At 32.6% G+C, this 19,420-nt stretch overlaps 1 protein-coding gene across 1 annotated transcript in view; it reads right to left on the bottom strand.

Annotated features, from left to right (window-relative positions):
* Window positions 1-19,420, bottom strand: part of sws (patatin like phospholipase domain containing sws) — a 164,726-nt gene that overhangs the window by 105,476 nt on the left and 39,830 nt on the right. Inside the window, exons 9-18 of the mRNA XM_067288448.1 lie at window positions 17,067-17,214; window positions 16,850-16,997; window positions 16,466-16,581; window positions 10,459-10,467; window positions 10,314-10,427; window positions 7,580-7,729; window positions 3,548-3,681; window positions 3,171-3,302; window positions 2,879-3,002; window positions 2,756-2,805 (exon numbers count right to left, since the gene is read on the bottom strand). Of these exons, the coding sequence (XP_067144549.1) occupies window positions 2,756-2,805; window positions 2,879-3,002; window positions 3,171-3,302; window positions 3,548-3,681; window positions 7,580-7,729; window positions 10,314-10,427; window positions 10,459-10,467; window positions 16,466-16,581; window positions 16,850-16,997; window positions 17,067-17,214 (1,125 nt within the window). The remainder of the gene's footprint in view (window positions 1-2,755; window positions 2,806-2,878; window positions 3,003-3,170; window positions 3,303-3,547; window positions 3,682-7,579; window positions 7,730-10,313; window positions 10,428-10,458; window positions 10,468-16,465; window positions 16,582-16,849; window positions 16,998-17,066; window positions 17,215-19,420) is intronic.

Here is a 19,420-nt window from a genome sequence, read left to right as displayed (position 1 = left end):
GAGGCATATGTAGCAGTCCAAATTTGGTATGGTGACATTCCAGGACATTTCTGTAAAAAAAATTAATACCAAAACTCACCAAGGAATTTTTGGTGGTGCAAGCAACAAACATTCTATTTGTACAAGACACTCATACTACACAAACCTTAGATAATTAAGACCTTAGCAAGGTAGGGGATACTACTCCATATGGTCCTCATTCTGAATGTATTCAATGGACCAACTGTAATTGATTCTATGATACTTCTCACATGCAATCTGATACTGTCTTTCAATGATGCCAAATTTGTAGCATGTCCTTAATAGAACCACACTTGTTGAGTGTTGAACACAAGATTGTTATTAATTAAACACTTGGCTTTTTTCCCATCTTTATTCAGTTGATACAAGTACTTCTACACGTTTCGGGCACTTAGCGAGTTTAACGTTGACTGAGGGGGGCTACGTATGCAAGAACGCATATATCCAACAAGTTCAAATTCTTCCAACTAGGACAATAAAATGCATCAACCTTATAAAAATCTACGTACAGTACATTTTTAAATAAACACAATATATTTTCCATCATCTTATCAAAGTTGATAAATATACTTGGCTAAATTCTTTCGAGTTTCCACTTTGGTACATCACAGAGTCAGAAAAACTTCTCTTCATCTACTTGTATCCTTGCGATATATGTAGTATCCATTTGTTGAGCTGTATATGTTAATTTTTCTCTTCTTGATGGAATTTTAAGAGAAATGGCAAATTCCATCAAGAAGAGAAAAATTAACGTATACAGCTCAACAAATGGATACTACATATATCGCAAGGATACAAGTAGATGAAGAGAAGTTTTTCTGACTCTGTGATGTACCAAGGTGGAAACTTGAAAGAATTTAGCCAAGTATATTCATCAACTTTGATAAAATAGAAAATATATTGCGTTTTTTTAAAAATGTACATAGATTTTATAAGGTTGATGCAGTCATTTTAGTGTCCTAGTTGGAAGAATTTGAACTTGTGGTGTATGTGTGTCCTTGCGTACATAGCGAGTTTAATGTTGATTGAGGGGCTAAGTGCCCGAAACATGTCAAAGTACTTGTATCAACTGAATAAAGATGGGAAAAAGCAGTGTTTAATTAATAACACGATCTTGTGTTCAACACTCAATAAAACAGTAAAACATGGTTTCAAAAAAATAAAAAAAAAAAAAACCACACTTTTTAACTATCTTGTAACAACAAAGATTAAGATCCAAATGGCCAAAAGCATCATAATATCAAGTTAGTAAAAAACTTGCTCTTTTATGGAAATGTCTTGAAATGTCACCCTATTAAATTTGATTGCATTTGGACTACTAGTTTTCCCTAGACAGCATCACTTAACACAGGGGTGGCCAACATATAGCCCGCATAATGGGTTTATGCAGCCCACGATTAATTTTTCAAAATTAGCTACTTAACTTCCAATAATTGGTGAAATGGATTCACGATACTTCATGTTTTAAAAAAATTCCATTGTAGAGATTTACATCTTTTGCATTCATCTGTTATAAATTTACACTATTTGAAGAACGAAAGACCCCACACTCACTGAAACTCATCTGCCATTCCGCCATGTCACTCTCGTTTATGCTGATGTCTGACTCACAGTGCCGCCTGCCTGTCGACCTTTTATTTTTTTTTGCTCGTACGTTTCTTCACATTGTAAAATGACATTGCGCATGTGTCAGAAACTTCTGTTATTTAACATGATTTAATTTTAATATTTCGTCCGGCCCGTGAAAAAATCTCTTTCCAATCCGGCCCAGGGGCAAAAACTGTTAACCACCCGACTTAACCCTTTGCCTGCCGTTTGCCACGCCCCCTTATTTTGTAAAACAGCCAAGGGCAAAATAGGTAAATCAGGCAATATTATTTTAAAAATTCACCAAAAATTAAATTATTATTTTATTCATATGAAAAAAAAAACCACATATTTATCAATATAGTTAGTTTTAAATACGACATTTTTCAATAAAGTTTGTTTAAAAAATTTATGAGGAAAAAAAAAAAAAAAATATATGATAAGTGACATTCAAACTTAAAAATTTGTTATTTTGACAAAATTAACATTGTCTGGTTACTTCATTCTTATTCTCACTGAGCCAGAACAACATAGAATATTGTTCTGTACAATTTGATATAACATTTATGCATGTACATTTATTTGTTGTGAAATTATCGCAAATCATATTAAACATTTGTTCGAAATCTGAACTTTATTCTGCTTTCAACTAACATAATGAACTAATATACTTTATTCATTTCATATCAAACAAGATTATATATTTTTGTAATAAACATATGATTACCAGTAGCAACAGATGTAACATTTGCTGATATTTTAGATTTAAAAAAAAAAATAAAAAAAAAATATAAAATATCAGAACTGAAGGTCATAACTTGTTTATAATGCATTAACATATTATAGCTGAATAAACTTATTATAGCATTAATGAACTAATGATAGTAATATTATTGCATGAATATGCTAAAAATGAAATAAAAAATTATCAAAAAATGAAAAATTAAGAAAAAAGACCGATAATTAAAATTTCTTAAGTCAACAAAACACCACCTGGACAAAAATACGTGAAACAGACGATAAACAAGACGATGCCATCAAGTGCTGACATCTGTTGTTGATAAATTTTATAAAAATCGATTGTTAACAGGGTAACGATAGATCGGTACCCTGGCCGGGAAAGGGTTAATACATAAATAATTGTTACCTTACTGCCATGACTGTTGTAGATCTTTTTGATTCAGTCAGAACTTCTACCTATTAAAAACGACACTCTAATGAAAAATTTATTTTTAATAAAAAATAAATAAAATGTAGTTGAATTACTTACAACTCCAACTAGATCACCTTTACCATACTCTCCCACCAGTTCCTTTTTTCCATCTCTTCTTGTCAAAACTGATCTTAAACGACCACTCAATAAAATATACATACAATCTGAATCATCATCTTGCCTGAAACAAAATGAGTGCATAAAAAATGTCAATTAAAAAAATCTGAGATAAGACAATCTTAATTTGACTACTAATAAAAGTGTTATTAAATCTAATTTTATATTTATTTATACACATAAAATGCCAATTTATTATGCAAAATATTTTAAAATCCTCTGAAATTTTTACCTGTAAAGTGCTTTTCCCGATTCTATATTTATCCAGTCCAAAGCAAAATCTATTTGACGAACAAATGGTGATAATCTTCTTATTACAATATGAGCTAAATTCAGCACACTCACTGGAGTATGATGAAGAATACTGAAAAATTTTTATTTATATTCAATTTTCCAGTAATTTAAATCACTGAATAATTTAGAAACATAACTCCTATTAAAATGAAAATTTTCATTTTTAAAAATTATCAATACAAACTTTTAAACAAACAAATATTACTACTACATTTTTCATATAATATAACATTAACATTGATAAAAATTGATATTTTAAAGATTTAAAATTTTGTTAATTGTTTCATTTCAGTGAAAGTTTAAATTTAAACTTACTCATAAACATGATCTTTAGGAATTATACCAATACGAGTTGTATGCCTTGTTTTAATTGTAAATAATGATGGATCACCAGTTGTAACAGCAAGTGCTCCAACTATATCGCCTGAGTGAGCAATGAATAAAATACTCTAAAAATAAAAAATGTTTCATCATAATTAAAAGTAATGATTAAAATATTACATGATCAAAGTATATTTATTATTAAAGTCATATACAATCAAGGTTTATAGTAATACACACATACTGGACAAAATAATCTGAACACTTATGGCTCTAATGATTTGGGCAACAGTATCTTGGATTTTGTGAGGACCTATTGTGACACTCAAAGGTACAATTATGGCAATTATGTTGAACTTCTGAACAATCAGCTCCCTCCCACGATGAATGTTTTAGTTCCAACTGAAGATCACTGCATTTCCAGTTGGAAAAAGTTTGAGTACCGTAACAAAAAGCTGTTTTTTTGTATTAATGTATGCAATGTTGTTTTTATCCTATAGTCAGATTCTTTGTAGGTTATGCAAAATCATCTTAAAATGATTCACTTCTGTTATCTATGCACTCAGGAGAGATGAGAAAATTTATGTACAGTGGTACCTCATACGTCGAATGACTAACTTTGAATGCTTCAAAGTACAAAATGCATGCACAATGAAAAGGCACTAAGTATAAATATAAGCTTCTAAACCAAGAATACAATCTCAAATTAGTAATAATGAATTAAATTTCACAATTGTTACAATTAAAATCACACTATGTTTTTTTGAAAAAACTCTTCATCCTGTGAGCACTAAGAGGGCCTCTATTAGCAAGCCCATTATGGGTTTGGCCAGACCCACAATAGGGCAGCAGGAAGGTGAGGGATGGGGCCCGACATATCCAGATGGACACACTTCTATGTTAACCCTTTTGTCGCTGTTTGCTCCACCCCTTGTTTACATTTATTTTGTAAACCGACAGAGGACAATATAAATCAGTCAAGGTCAGTCAGGCAACATAAATTTAAAAATTCACCAAAAATCAAATCATCATTATATTCATATGAAAAAAAAAATCATGTACATTTACTAATATCTTTAGTTTTAAATACGATATTTTTTAATAAATTTTATTAGAGAAATTTATGAGAAAAAAAAAATAATATATCATAACTGACATTCAAACTTAAAAATTTGCTACTTTTTGTCAAAATTAACTTTGTCCGGTTACTTCATTCTTATTGGCACCAAGCCAGAATGATGTAGAATATTGTTCTGTACAATTCGATATAACACTTATGCATGTATGTTTATTGGTTTGAAGTTATCGCAGATTATATCAAACATTCGTTTGAAATCAAAACTTCATTATATTAGTTGACAGCAGAATAAACTAATATACTTTATTCACTTCATATCGAACAAGATTATATATTTTCGTAATAAACATATGATTACCAGTAGCAATACATGTAACATTTGCTGATATTTTCGATTAAAATAAATAAAAAATATATAAAATATCAGAACTGAGCGTTACAACTTGAATATTTATAACTAGTTAATGTATTATAGCTGAATAAACTTATTATAGCATGAATGGACTTATTATAGTAATATTATTGCATGAATTTGCTAAAAATGAAATAAAAAATTATCAAAAAATGAAAAATTAAGAAAAAACCCAATAATTAAAATTTTTTAAGTCAACAAAACACCACCTGGACAAAAATATGTGAAACAGATGATAAACAAGACACTGCCGTCAAGTGCTAACATCTGTTGTCAATAAATTTTATAAAAATCTATTTTTAACAGGGTAATGATCAATCGATATCCTGGCCTTTTTGCTTAACAATTAGGCTTATGATAGATCGGGACCCTGGTCACAAAAGGGTTAATGATACACCAATGACTGCCATAAATCAATCATCGGGCTATAATTTGGAAATAATAATAATAAATTTAGAAATGAATTTGACACTAGAGAGGGGCATTAGGTGCCATCTGATTAAAATTAATAATTGTAGTTTTTAATTAAATAATTTAGATTAAACTGGAAGAAAAGAATCAATAATGGTTATAGCTTAAGGTTAAATATACTGGAAGAGGAGATCAGACTGGAGGTCTGGGTAACATAACTGGAAATGTGTGAAACGGTAAGCAGGAGTGGCAAGTTCAAGTCCCACTTCGGGCCAATTCTTTTCTTCTAGTTTAATCTAAATTATTTAATTAAAAATTATAATTATTAATTTTAATATGAAATGGCACCTAATGCCTCCCTCTAGTGTCAAATTCATTTCTAATTTATTATTATTATTTCCAAATTATAGCCAGATGATTTATGGCAGTTGTTGGTGTATCATTGCAAAGCATTGGGTTTCAGTACAGATGTTTATTTGTATGACATTTTACTGAATGGCTGCCATTTGGGTCTTTGACCTGACCACCTTGATCAGGCCAGACTAAAATGGACCTGACCAAGTGGTGATGAGAGCAGTAAATAAATCAAGACTTGCATACATGGCAGGCAAGTTCCGGACACCCAAGATAACCATTTTATTGTGAGACAAGCATAAACAACTGCAATGGCATGTTTGTTCACCATTCAGAAACCACTGGTGGAAACATTGCTACAGAATCCAGTCTATCATTAACAGTTAACTAACACAAGCAAATTCACATGCGCAGTAATGCTAAAATCCTTTCAGTAGCACCCCAAACACTATCAGCTTCATTTGTAGTCATGCCACAACAGGAAAGTATGGATTTCTATGGACTGGCAATTATCGTTTATAGTAATAAATCTGTTCTGTTTGGGAACAATGATCACTGCCGAGCACTTTACTACTCAACACTGTTTTAGTGAGCACTGTTTCATATGACAGTCACCTCTAGGTAATGGTATGAGGAATATTAATGAACATTCAGGAAAAGCTGCATCATCATGTGTTACCTTCTGTAGCAGAGCTACAAACATACATTTCCCAGTAAGCTAATACTCAGCCACAAACAAATTGATTTCCAGAAAAATTTCTCCGTGTTTCCATATTTATTTGGCCTGCTCAGACTCCAGAGATTTTGCCCATTGAGCTTTTATGGGACCATGGGATACTTGCTTCAATCATCTACAAGTGTGAAGGATGTAGAATGGCAAGTGCAATACCTGTGGGCAACTCTGTCACAGGATAATATAGGGTACCTTTACACCTCCATATCTGACAGTATTGCCACATCTATCAAGGCAAGAGAAGGTCCCACTAAATCAATGGTAATTCTGTGCATTCTTTTAGATCAGTTAACTAAACCTACTACTTCATGAAAAGTTTTAAAATAAATATCTAAAAGCTTTCTTGAGATACTTTATTCACATAATCTAATTTATAAATCTGATCTGTTTCAAATGGATATGATATATATTAATTATTATATATATATATATATATATTACATATATATTGAAATATCCCTAAATTGTATTATGATTATAAAGATTATTACAATTATTATTATATATACCTTATACCTTGGCAGATAGTCTTATCTGAAGGTCATCTTATGTATAAATTTTCATCGAAGTTTTATAGTTTTAGCATATATCTGTCCTATAAGACGACCCCCCCCCAAACTATCAATGGCCTATGAATCTAGTTTAGATCGGCAATCATTATCTGAATAATAATATTGTATACGTATATGGAATTATGTCCTATTTGTAATTTTTCGAATGAACAAATTTTATTTTCTTGCATCTGGCAATTTTTGCAAACATTACTTGAATGCCTGAATTAGTGTGAATGACCTTGACTATTTACAAAAACATCCTATGGGCTATTCTATTTTGTGCACATACCCTACTCTCTTCTAGTAAATAATTATGGTTTGTCTGTCTTTTTATAATGGTTTTAATTTATATAAATTTCAATCTAATTTTTGTCTGTTGTATAAGACGACCCTGGATTTTTGGGGCCATTTTTTATGGTACAACTATCGTCTTATCCGCAGAGATATATGGTATATTTTTAATGATAATTTTAAAGTAACTTACATCTTCCATTTTATTTGCAGTTTTTTGTGACACAAATAAAGAACCAGACAATACCAAAAATAAATCTGCATGAAGTGAATCTTCTTGAGTTAAACAAACATTTGGAGGATGTTCTTTTACTATTATGTAGTCCTTGACCATAGTTTCATCCTATTGTAATAAAAATACATTTTAAATAAAAAGAATACTTTAAATTTTACTATAGTAATAGCAGGACTTTGGACTAAATTTTAAACTATAAATTATTAACTTCATAATAATGAACAAATATATGTATGTCTATTGCTAATAACAAAGATGTTCAAAAATTGAAAGATGTATGTCAAAGTTCAGTACTGCTGGAAAATCTCAAGTTTTAGAGATGCAATTTAACATTAAATTAATAAGAAATATTTCCACAATTTAATTATTACAGGTTTATAATAATCATTTAAAGTTATAAGACATGTTTTATCAATTAAATACATATTTTTGTCTAATATATTTTCCGATACTGATATAGAAAAAAACATTGTCTCAATATGCCAATAACTGATACACCAGATTATGTAAACAAACAGTAACGGCAAGAACTTTTGCTTTTACTTTCTATTTAGCAAATAATCTAGAAATAATTGATTTTGCATAATTTTTATTAAGATTTATCAGATTTAATTAGTCCTTTAATTAGTCCTGTAATTTTGACCCAACTATTTATAAATTATAATCAATTTGTATAAAAATAAACAAGCTGATGTAAGCTAATGTTAGTTTTATTGTCACTGATTTCCTAAAATTTAAAAAATTTTAAAGTATATATATGTGGCATTCATAAAGATAATGATGTCCAAAAATCAGTTAATCAGAAAATACTAAAAAGATTATTTTACAAAAGATTACAAACAGTTAGCAATATGTTCTTGCAATTTACTCTTATAAAGAAGCAACTTAAATTACAGATAACATGTAATTGCTACACACAATTTTAACCATGCTTAACTAACATATATAAGATTATTTTACTTAACTGGCTTTAGATTACTCATGTTTATTTAAAGGTCATATCTGTAAGTTTAGTTTCTGAATAGATAAATTATGTAATAAAAAATGTTAGTCTACAAGGACTTATTATACTGGTCACCAGTATAAGCCCTTGTAGACAAATTATGTAATAAACATAAGAACAAAGGCATATATATAATTGAGATTAACATTTTATTCATAAACTACTAATTTTTTTGTTTTAACTAAGAAATAAAGGGTTAATGTTACCTTAGGATCCAAAATGGCGGCCAGGGAAATTTTTCCCTACTTCGGAGACTGCGACGGGGAAAAAAATTTTCCCTAGAGTCGCGACGTCGATGACGTGGGGAATTTTTCCCTGTTCGGTTTCTACCCTGCATTCGACGTTGCCGAGTATCCTGTAACCTCGAAATGGAGACGGTAGTGTGTAAATTTGCGATGGTAGAGGGAGCCTTTTCGTGATGTCATGCAAGAGTAAAATCGGCGGGAAATTCGTAGGTGTGTTACGAACGAATATGCAAATACATGATCTGTGACGTGATTTCTGGTCATTTCTGGGTAGTTTTATGCAAATCGACTAGTTTCCTGTTGGAATCGTTTACTGCTGTGTTGTGACGAATTGCATATTGGATTAATTGCTGTGTTTTTTTTTTTGTAATGATATTTCATTCGCGCACAAATTGCTATCGTTGAATATTTATTATTATTATTTCCTCCAGTATTAGTAAGTACTTTTATTTCTTTTATAACAATTTAATCCTAAAAGTTAGAGAACCAAGTAATCAGAAATTAAGGAAAAGGCGTGCTTTTTCCCTATCCTTACCTCCCCTCATTTAGTTTATTGCCAATTGTTCGATAATGACTAGTTTTGCCGATTTGAGTTGCAACGACGAATTTTGGTCGAGATGCACTTCCCGTGATTTCTACAAGTTGATGGAAGACGACTTTTCGGAGCTAGGTTTGCGTCCCCGTATCGATAACGCATCGAATTTTGCTGTAAAATTAGGCATACAGCCGACCAAGTCCGTTTGCATTCATTGCGATGAAGATAAGAATTGCTTCATATGTCAGGTAAACGACAGATCAGAAAACACTGTGAATTGGATCGTTTATAAATACTTGAATTCCGGAAGTACGATAATAACGGACGAATGGAAAGGATATATGCATATTGACGACATAGAAGTAGTAGTGGTCGAACATAGAACTGTCAACGATTCGAAAAATTTCGTCGACCCCCAAACAGGAGATCATACTCAGAATATCGAACAATCGAAAAGTCAGTAAAAAACTCCTCTTTGTTTTTTATTGTTTATTTCGGTGAAAAAATCCGCGGAGTCTGCAGAGAAATTCAAGATGGCGGCCGGAACCGCGGCCATCTTGAATGGAGGGAAAAATTTTTTCCCCGTCGCAGTCTCCAACATAGGGAAAAATTTTCCTGGCCACCATTTTGGATCCTAAGGTAACATTAACCAAATAAAGTTACACATAGAAGAATGGTTAACATTAAGGAGTTAAGGAATTGTTAATATGAAATGTGATGTGGTTTTACTATAGCAATTCATTCATCTTCCTTCCATTCAAAATTTGAAACACTTATAATAACCAAGTTTTTTTTACAAACATTTGTCCAAAAACAAAATAGATAATTAAAGTATTTATTCTTTAGTTCAAATGATTTAATCTAAATGCAACTTGAAATAGGTCATAGAATTACATCTTACTACTTTACCTCTATTCCCAACTGAAGCATAAAACCTTCAATAGCCATTTTCTTAAGTTCTTCTTCTTCAGCTGTTTGTACTTTGTCTTCTGGAAAATAAAAACTAGTCTTTCTTTTTTCTAACTTTTACTGTATCAGAAGTTCCTGTCATTCCTGATGCACCCTATAAATAAAATTAAGTGAATGAAAGGTTTAAAAACTTTGAAAACAGTTTCATTTTTAAATAATTGCAACAAAAAATATATATACAGTTGAGTCTGCATAAGTCGTCACCCAGATAACTCGACACCATCGGTTAAGTAGTCAGCTTTGTGGTCCCAGCCAACTTACATAGGCATTAACGTTAAAAAAAAACTCTGGTTTACTTGACACCGTTTAACTCGTCACTACTAGATAAGTCTACATACTTTTGCTGTCCCACACTCCGATAAGTTGTCACCCCCTCCTGAAAAAATGAGTTCACTCTGCACGTGTGGTGCGAACTCATGTTTTTTTCAGGAGGGGAGTCGATTTATTTATTAATATATAATTAATATATATATATATACATAGTAATAAAAATGTCTTAACATTTTATGTATTTTTATGTATAAAATAACAACAGATAAACAAAAAGAAAATACACAATCTACATCAACGTCTCACCACAATCCAATTTTGCATTTTCTCACGCTAGAGGCATTAAGAATCCTTAGACGTTACTTGCCAACAATTGACAATTGCAAAGATGATGTTTGAGGTGTTTGTGATCGTTGGAAAAGAAAGTCGAGACAGTTATGTGCTCAAAACAAACAACACTAAATGAATTTCAGTTTTTCATCTACAGAGTAATTGTAAATGAAGGACACAATGTATTGTAAGCCTGACATAAAATTAGCACAATTGTTGTTATATTGTAAGCCTATACTACTGTATAACACACTACTGTATTTTCCTAATTGTAGTTTTCTGGTTTTTTTCCAACTTCGCTTTAGTCGTCACATTGGCTAACTCGACACATTTCCACTTCCCCTTGGGGTGTCAACTTATGCAGAGTCAACTGTATATATACAGTGGTGCCCAGTGGTGATATTCAGCGGGTTCGCACAGGTTTGGCTGAACCCGTTGGTAAATTTTCAGTTTCCCGAACCTTGTTAAACACACGGAACATTTCTCAGTGGTTTTGTTTCTTTTAAAAAATATATTAAAATACACGTATTATACTCTAACACTACTAAACTAGAGCCTTATACCCAATTCGCATCGAGCATTTCAATCTAGATTGTGAGCAAGGTCGGGGACTATGCCTTGGTGCGATCTCTCTTGACCATTTCAATCTCAACTGAAACGAGGTTTAATCGCAATCGATCGAGAGTTCTTGAAACGAGATCCAGTCATAAGAGGTCCCACAATCTCATGCATGCGATATAATACAAGATGGCTGTGGAACATGTGTCGGGCCAAGGACAGCGAAATAAAAAGGATATTATATTTTGAGAGACAATGACATCTGTCTATTACCAGCAGTGCCATTCAGGGTGAAAAACTTCTCTGCCTAAAAAAAACGACAACACTAATATAGTATTGTTACCTGGTCTTCGCCCAGGGCCCCTTACGTTCCAAATACACCACTGATTATTAGATATATTGCAAGAAAAGGTGTTGTATTTATTTTTAGCCAAAACTTCCATTTTGTTTGTCAGTGATTGTTAGGAAAAAATTTTCTGCTAGCGAACCCTTTGTTAAATATTTTGAATATCACCACTGGTAGTGCATCATAACATACTTAATCCATTTCAGCTGCACATCCGTTATGTGAAAAGTTTGTTGTATGAAACGCATTTTTCCCCATAAAAATACATGTTAACTCCTTGGGACTCCGGCGAATTAAATACTTTTTAATTTTAATGTAGTTAAACATAAAAACGAAAAAAAAATTATAGAAATGTATTAATTTTGAAGAAAAAGCTTCAAAGTATAATTTCCTTTGTCTCGCCTTAGCGCGAAACTTGACACCGATGTGTCATTGTTTACACAGCTGGATGACCTTGAGAACAGCTGGTGTCGTCTTTCGCGGGACATTCTCATGAAACTCTCGGGAGGAGAAGGGTAAAAAGTAGGGTGAATACTAGATGGCGGTATATTTCTAAATATTTTTTTAAAATTACGATTTTAATTGAAATTTCCGACCCCCCCGACTTAATTAAACGTATATATAATAAAATCTATTAATTAAAAAAATTAAAAAACTATTGGATGCTGTTTTTGACATCAGAAAATAGCTTTAAATAACTTTACCGAAGTAAAATCGACGCACTAGAACTTTAGAAAGATGAATAAAGTTTTATAAAAAAATCCCATAAAAAAACCATTAAGCGTTAATTGCGTGTCATTAAAGGTTAATTAAACTCGCAATAAAATTTTTTCGCGCGGGTAAAAATTTTTCAAAAAATTTGGAGACTTAGAAAACATCCGAAAAATCAAAAAAAAAAAATTTTTTTTTAGGGGTCCTAAAGGACCCCATTTTTTGTAACGCTATACAACTTGCCCGAGATATCTCGGGCTAAGGGCTGAACGCGTTAAAACATATACAGTAGAGCGTCAATAAGTGGAACCATTTGGGGACTGGGGTCCCTCCAGTTAATGATTTGTTCCAGTTTCCGACTTTGTACGAAAAAATACATTAACCTGTCCGATGTTCAAACTTTTCTCCGTTGCGTGTCACTTTGTGTTGAATTTTTCTCCGTTGCGTGTCGCTTCGTGTTGAATTTTTGTCAATTTTAAGCCTAACGAAAATTTTTATAATAATCATCAAGGCTATCGTATCGTTAAAAATTATTTCTGCATTTTGTACAAACAAAATAAATATATTAAAGAATATAAAAAGCATGAAAATTATACTTTAGAAGTAAATTTAGTATCAAAAACATTCGATTCAGCACGACACAGTCCGACTGAAAATCGTTCCACTTTCCGGCCATTCCACTTATCGACGCTCTACTGTAATTCATTCCGCAGCATAAAATAACCACACCACCATTTAAAAAATAAAATTGGATCAGTCACCAATTATGCCAGGTAGTCATAAGTTGTAAGGAGGAGGTGGAGGAACACTTTCTTCACACATTCATACAGACACACAATTTTTACACATTGCAGCAGGTCTCTCTTTATTGTTTTTTAATCAGTCAGATTCAGGAGAGGCTACCAAGGCTTGCAGGGTCAACTCCTCTTGTTCCATCCTTTGATTTTTGGCAGCTGGCTTCTTGAAAAACGTGTCCAAGGTGATCTGTTTCTCTTTCTTCTTCAACACCTTTTGGAAATGATGGGCAAGGGTGTATTGTAGAGATCATTGATCCTGTTGGCCTCAGCTGTGTTTGGATAGTAAGTGTTGGTAAACTCCTGAACCTCTCCCCATTTGACAGGGAAGTCCTTGATGACAGCAGTTGAAATTGGTTGATTGTGTGAAAATTCAAATCCGCCGGAACCAAACGCTAGCAATAAAATGTTTTTTTGTTTGGTTCCCATTGAGAAAACATGAATCATGAGGAACAGCATTCGAATAGTGCTGGTTGGTGAAAGAGAAACGTGACCGAGACGATAAAAGGGCGACGAGAGAGGAAAAGGGGGTCGGTTACATAGTGTCCATCCGATTGACTCGTCGGTTACATAGTGTCCATCCGATTGACTCGTCGGTTACATAGTGTCCATTAGACAGTGGGCGCGTCCCGAGTCCCGAGGGAACCCGATGTCGAACGAAGGAATACCTTGCCGAGGATACCTTGAACTTGTGACAAGACCGACTCAGAACAAGAGGTATGGACTCCCCAAATTCGTGTAAACTCTCCCTCCGCGTATCCAAAACTTAGGCGACGGTAGCTTGCCCCTAATTGTAACTAGTGTTTAGTCCTAATAAATTGTTGTTTTTATACATTGTTAACGTCATTTGTTCAAGTATCACCGCCGCTCTATCGTCGGATCCATCAACTTCCTCCACTCACGTAATGCCCGAACCGCCATCTTGACCGTGGGCAGGTCTCACCGATCTGTCAGCCAAGAAAAAGGAGGTGCGACTCCGTCCACCTCCCGGCGCACCCACAATTGGATAGCTCCTCCTCCTCGTCAGATGAAGCTTCCCTTTGAGCTTCATGATGTTCCTGAACAAGAAGTTCTTGGAGCTCTTCAGTTGTCGGGTCGAATAATCCCCAGGAATTTTTCGGGGGGTGGTCCGTTCGGATATGTCGGGCCCGTCCCTCACCACCCGGTCACCCCATTGTGGGCCTGGCCGAACCCATAATGGGCCGTCTATAAAAGGCCCTCTTAGTGCCCACAGGTGGAAAGAGTTAAAAAAACTCTTCGGTTGTCAGCTCTTCTTGGTGTTCTTCAATGAGCTCCTCCACATCCTCCACCTCCATCTCCAATTCCAACTCTTGGGCCGTCGAGATAATCTCCTGCACCACTTCTGTATCCTCAGCTGGTTCTTCCTGGGTCCATTCAGGAACAAGCCTCTTCCAGGCTGAATTGAGGGTCTTCTGCATGATTTCTACCCAGGCCTTCTGGATGAATCTGAGTGCCAAAAAAACATGAAACTTCTCTTTCCCGAACTTTCGGACAGTCATGTCTCCACAAAGCTGACATTCTTCAAACACCTTCATGAAGAGAGCTCTGGTGTAGTTTTTTGAAGTTGGCAATGACTTGCTGATCCATTGGCTGAAGAATGGCAGTGGTGTTTGCTGGTAGATACTGCACTTTGATGAAAGGATAGCTTTCTTCCAGGATCTCTTCCAGGTATTTTGGGTGACCAGGGGCTTTGTCCAGTATCAGCAGGGCTTTGAGCTGCAGCTCTTTCAAGGGCTCCCAAAATGCCTATTTCAAAGAAACTATTCTGGGAAACCAAGAAGGAGAAAAACATCTAAAAAATAGCGGATTGTCATTGGCAATGGCAAAAGAGTAGAAACATCATTTGCACTTGTTTGCTGTAACGGCCAAACAGAAAGTTCATTGTTTGCAACGTCTGTTATTCGAGGCATACATTATACGAGGCATCACTGTGTGTGTGTGTGTGTGTGTGTGTGTGTGTGTGTGTGTGTGTGTGTGTATATATAGAAGATTGATTTAAATGAAGCAAACTATAAATTTAACTAATTTGTTAGTGTTAAATTAGTTTTTATTAAAACAAGCACTTTTAAAAAACATAATGGATGCCATTTATTGTGATCATGTCAGGATTAAGCCAAAGTAATCATAGTGACCAACAATTACAATAACTAAAAACATTGGATAAAAAATGAGAAAACATCCTGTATGATAGTGATAAATACAAATGTCACAAAACAAGTAATGTTCAGCAGACCTATCTCCATGCTCTGATGCACATCCCTCATAATAAATATTTATTTTAAATGGTATATTATAATGCTGTCTTGATGGCATTTTATATGTTAAATGAGCAATTATTTATTGTGACACAGTCACAATGTCAGGCTCCAATTTCTCATTGCAATGCTCTCAATTTTAAAAGTATTAATATGATGTGCAGAGGCTCTTGACCCTGTACATCATACTGGGATATTTTTCTCATTAACAATGGAGTCATTCTTGTCATCTAACTCTGCTCTGGAGAAAATTTTTGAATTCAAATAAAGTCACTTCTGTTCCAAAGCAGAAGTTCATATATAGTTAATCAAGCTTCCTGTCCCTAAGCTTTCCATATCTGGTCTCAAATTTCATCTAACTGTTCTTGAGATTAAGGAAGGATGAACAGAGAGATAAACACCAGTAGAAATTTACAGGTCTAAAATTTTTGAAAATTGCAGCCCACAAAGTTTAGCATTTGTTAACACTTGTTAGTAGCAAATAAACCATTGAAACTAATGTGACTACTAAGTAGAACAACTAAAAGTATCTAAGCATCAAAAACAGCTAAAATAAATTGAAGAAGCAAAATAAAATAGCTATAAATAACAGACTAGAGAATATTTGATTAAATAAATTTCAAAAATAGTTAATTAATATTTACTGTGTCATACTACTAAGTTTGATCTTAAAGTTAAAGTTTTATATATTTTTATATATAAATTTACATATTATAAAAAAATGCACCCTTGAAAAAAAGTGTATTAAGTGAATCACAATACAGATGCTAACTTTCCAAACCAATTCATATTAAATTTGTCTTATACCTGTTTTGCTTTTTCAAAGTATGCAGACACGTAACCTCTCAAATTAGCAGCATCTGCTTCGGTTAGACAACTATCTGAATGACGGAATCTTTCTTCCTCGAGGGGCTGAAGCTCGTCTAAGAAAAATTAATAAATGTTAAAATTTAATCAGTATTAAAATGTTGAAAGTAATACATAAAATTTATTGTTACGAAAAAAGATTAGAAGAATTGCATTAAAATAGTTTTGTAATAGTTTTTAACCAAAAAATCCTGAAAAATTTTATAATTTATTTTTAATATTAAAATATTAAAATTAAGAATTAATTTTTTGATTCCTTTCAGATTTATTAACAATAAAAGAAGCGTGTAAAGTTAACAAACGATGTAAAAAACTAAATCATACATGGTTTATCTGCAAACGTCACAGTTTTCTCAAATGTAAAAATATCATTTGTGGTTTTTGGCTGAGGATTTTCTTGACTAATGCGACGAGACTGCGGTCGTGACGGACTTGCTTTAGGTGACAAGGAATGCAGAGGTTTTTTAGTATGCTAAAATACATTACTCTATTAAACACATGAAACTTAAAATTTAAAATTAGTAAGTTACAGGCAACTTACTGTTTTAATTAACTGTGTAGTTAATCCCAAATAATGATGAAGAGCAGTAAAAGTAACCCTCTGTAACCTAACCATAACTGCTTGTGTCAACCTTACTAATGATTCTGGATTTCGTTTCAGAAGAACTTTAAATGCTTCAACTGGTAACCTATTATTTAAATAAATGAAAAAATTCTGAAAAAATTATACAAATTATACTTTTTTTTTAGTGGCAACACTACTAGAAATCTGTTCCTAAGGCACTATCTGTGAAACCATTGCTAGTAGTTTACCACTAACTACACACAAATTGGGGAATAGTTGAGTATTGCTGGCATTAATAGTTGAGCAATGATGAGTGTCAAAAAGATGTTTGTATTATACTGTGGGAAGGGAAAAATCAAGATTGCACCCAAGAACAAAATATTCATTAATGCTGGAAGCTGCAAACTTTAGAAATATGATGACGACGAATTACTGTATTTTCGTCAAATGGACAGATACTTTTCGATATTAATAGAAAAACATTGAGCATGAATAATGCCATGCATATCTGTAGATTGATTGGCATGCAAGGAATTGAGTGTCAATATAAATATTGCTTTTCAACAATGTATAGTATTAACATTAATAAAACTAGTAAATGGCCATGATGATAATTGCATTTAAAATTTACAAGAAAATTTTTTAAAATTTTTAAAAGTTAACAGAAGAAAAAAAGCTGCTTCATCTCTCAACTTCTGTCAACTTCTTGTGAAAAAAATTACCTTCTCATTAACTGGAATGAATTACAAAGCACAATCAACAAAACCTTTAACATTCAGTAAAGAAATTTAATGTAAAACTTTTTTGAAAACTTACTTATAAATTAAATATAAATTCTATTATATAACTGTGTACAAAAATAATGTTATAGTTTTTATACTTTAAAATTTAATAAAAATAATGGAAACAATGCACTTTATTGGTATTATATAATAAAAAAGGAAAAGACAACTTCATGCTTGTTTTTTGCATTGTCTTCTATTCACAGCATTTAACACATTAAGTGCCATGTATTGCATAAGTTGCATATTGCAAATATGCAACATATCCAGCAATTCAACCAGGTGGTGCAAATATGCAACACATGGCCTGGTTGAATTGCTACATTTAAATCCAAGTTGTATAACTTTGGATGAACATGCTACCCATATAAACATAATGGAAATAGTTAAAGCATGGCCTGTGGAAATAGAAATTGCACTTAACCCACTAATTATTTTTATGATAGACTAGCTGTTACCCACAACTTTGCCCGTGCAGATTTTGCAAGCAAACACCATTTATATTCAGTATTTCAACAACCATAGTAATTGCTATATAACACCTACCACTGAGAAAGATGAGAATTGCCACGAATCAAACAAACTGTTTTCAATTTGATCAATTTTCTGAAACGTTAACAATCGTTCTATAACTGAACCAATATGCAATAACAAATTCGAATTTAAAACGGTTCAAACATTTGGTTAAAACATCGAAATATATGAAAATATTTATAACAATGTCTGAAATGTTATCAATTTAATACACCTAAGTACTCAATGAAGACTAAATGTAGTTCAAAATAAAAAAATTGCATCTAAAATAATACAGTAGAAGCTGTTCTTCCAGTTAAGCCTTAATGCTCTCCCTCCAGAAGAAATTTCGAAAAATCCCTTTTTAGTGTGCATTTTCATGACATACTACCCTAACTGTACCAGATTTCACCTGTTTAGGTTCAGTGGTTTGCTCTGGGCAATGATGAATCAGTCAGTCAGGACAAGTAACTTTATATATTTAGATTATTAATAGGAATTTATTTTCTCCCTAATGAGAAGAAAAATGAGCAAAATTTGCCTTTTCTAATGTTTTTCTTGCACAAAGAATATGAATAAGTACAATATCATAAAAATATAAAGCACAAAAACAAATATTCAAGAAACAATCTTCATTTTCTGTTAGTGAACATAAACAGTAAAAAAACAATAGCTCTATTATTTCAGTGATTATTTCTATTGAATTTCTATCAATACAATTATGCAACCTTGAATGTGGTAGAAGTTTTGTTGAGTTCAAAATCTGATGAGCATACAAGATGGCATAATGTAATTAGGGAGGAAAAAAAAAATCATTCAGGCAACACATGTCTAAAAATTGAGGGAAAAAAAAAGTTTTTTTTTAACAATGCATAGTTTATATTAAAAATAAATTACATTTTATTATTTAATTATATTAAATAGCCATCATATCTGATATTTTGTTAATAAAAAGGACCATGGCCCAATGTGATAATTTATGTCCCACTATTGAGGTGCTTAACATGTCAAGACAAATCAGTAACATTGAAATAT

Source organism: Centruroides vittatus, unplaced genomic scaffold (genome assembly GCF_030686945.1).
Source record: "Centruroides vittatus isolate TY-2023 unplaced genomic scaffold, ASM3068694v2 scaffold_861, whole genome shotgun sequence".
In the NCBI taxonomy this organism is placed as follows: domain Eukaryota; kingdom Metazoa; phylum Arthropoda; class Arachnida; order Scorpiones; family Buthidae; genus Centruroides; species Centruroides vittatus.
This window is presented reverse-complemented; position numbering and strand designations above follow the sequence as displayed.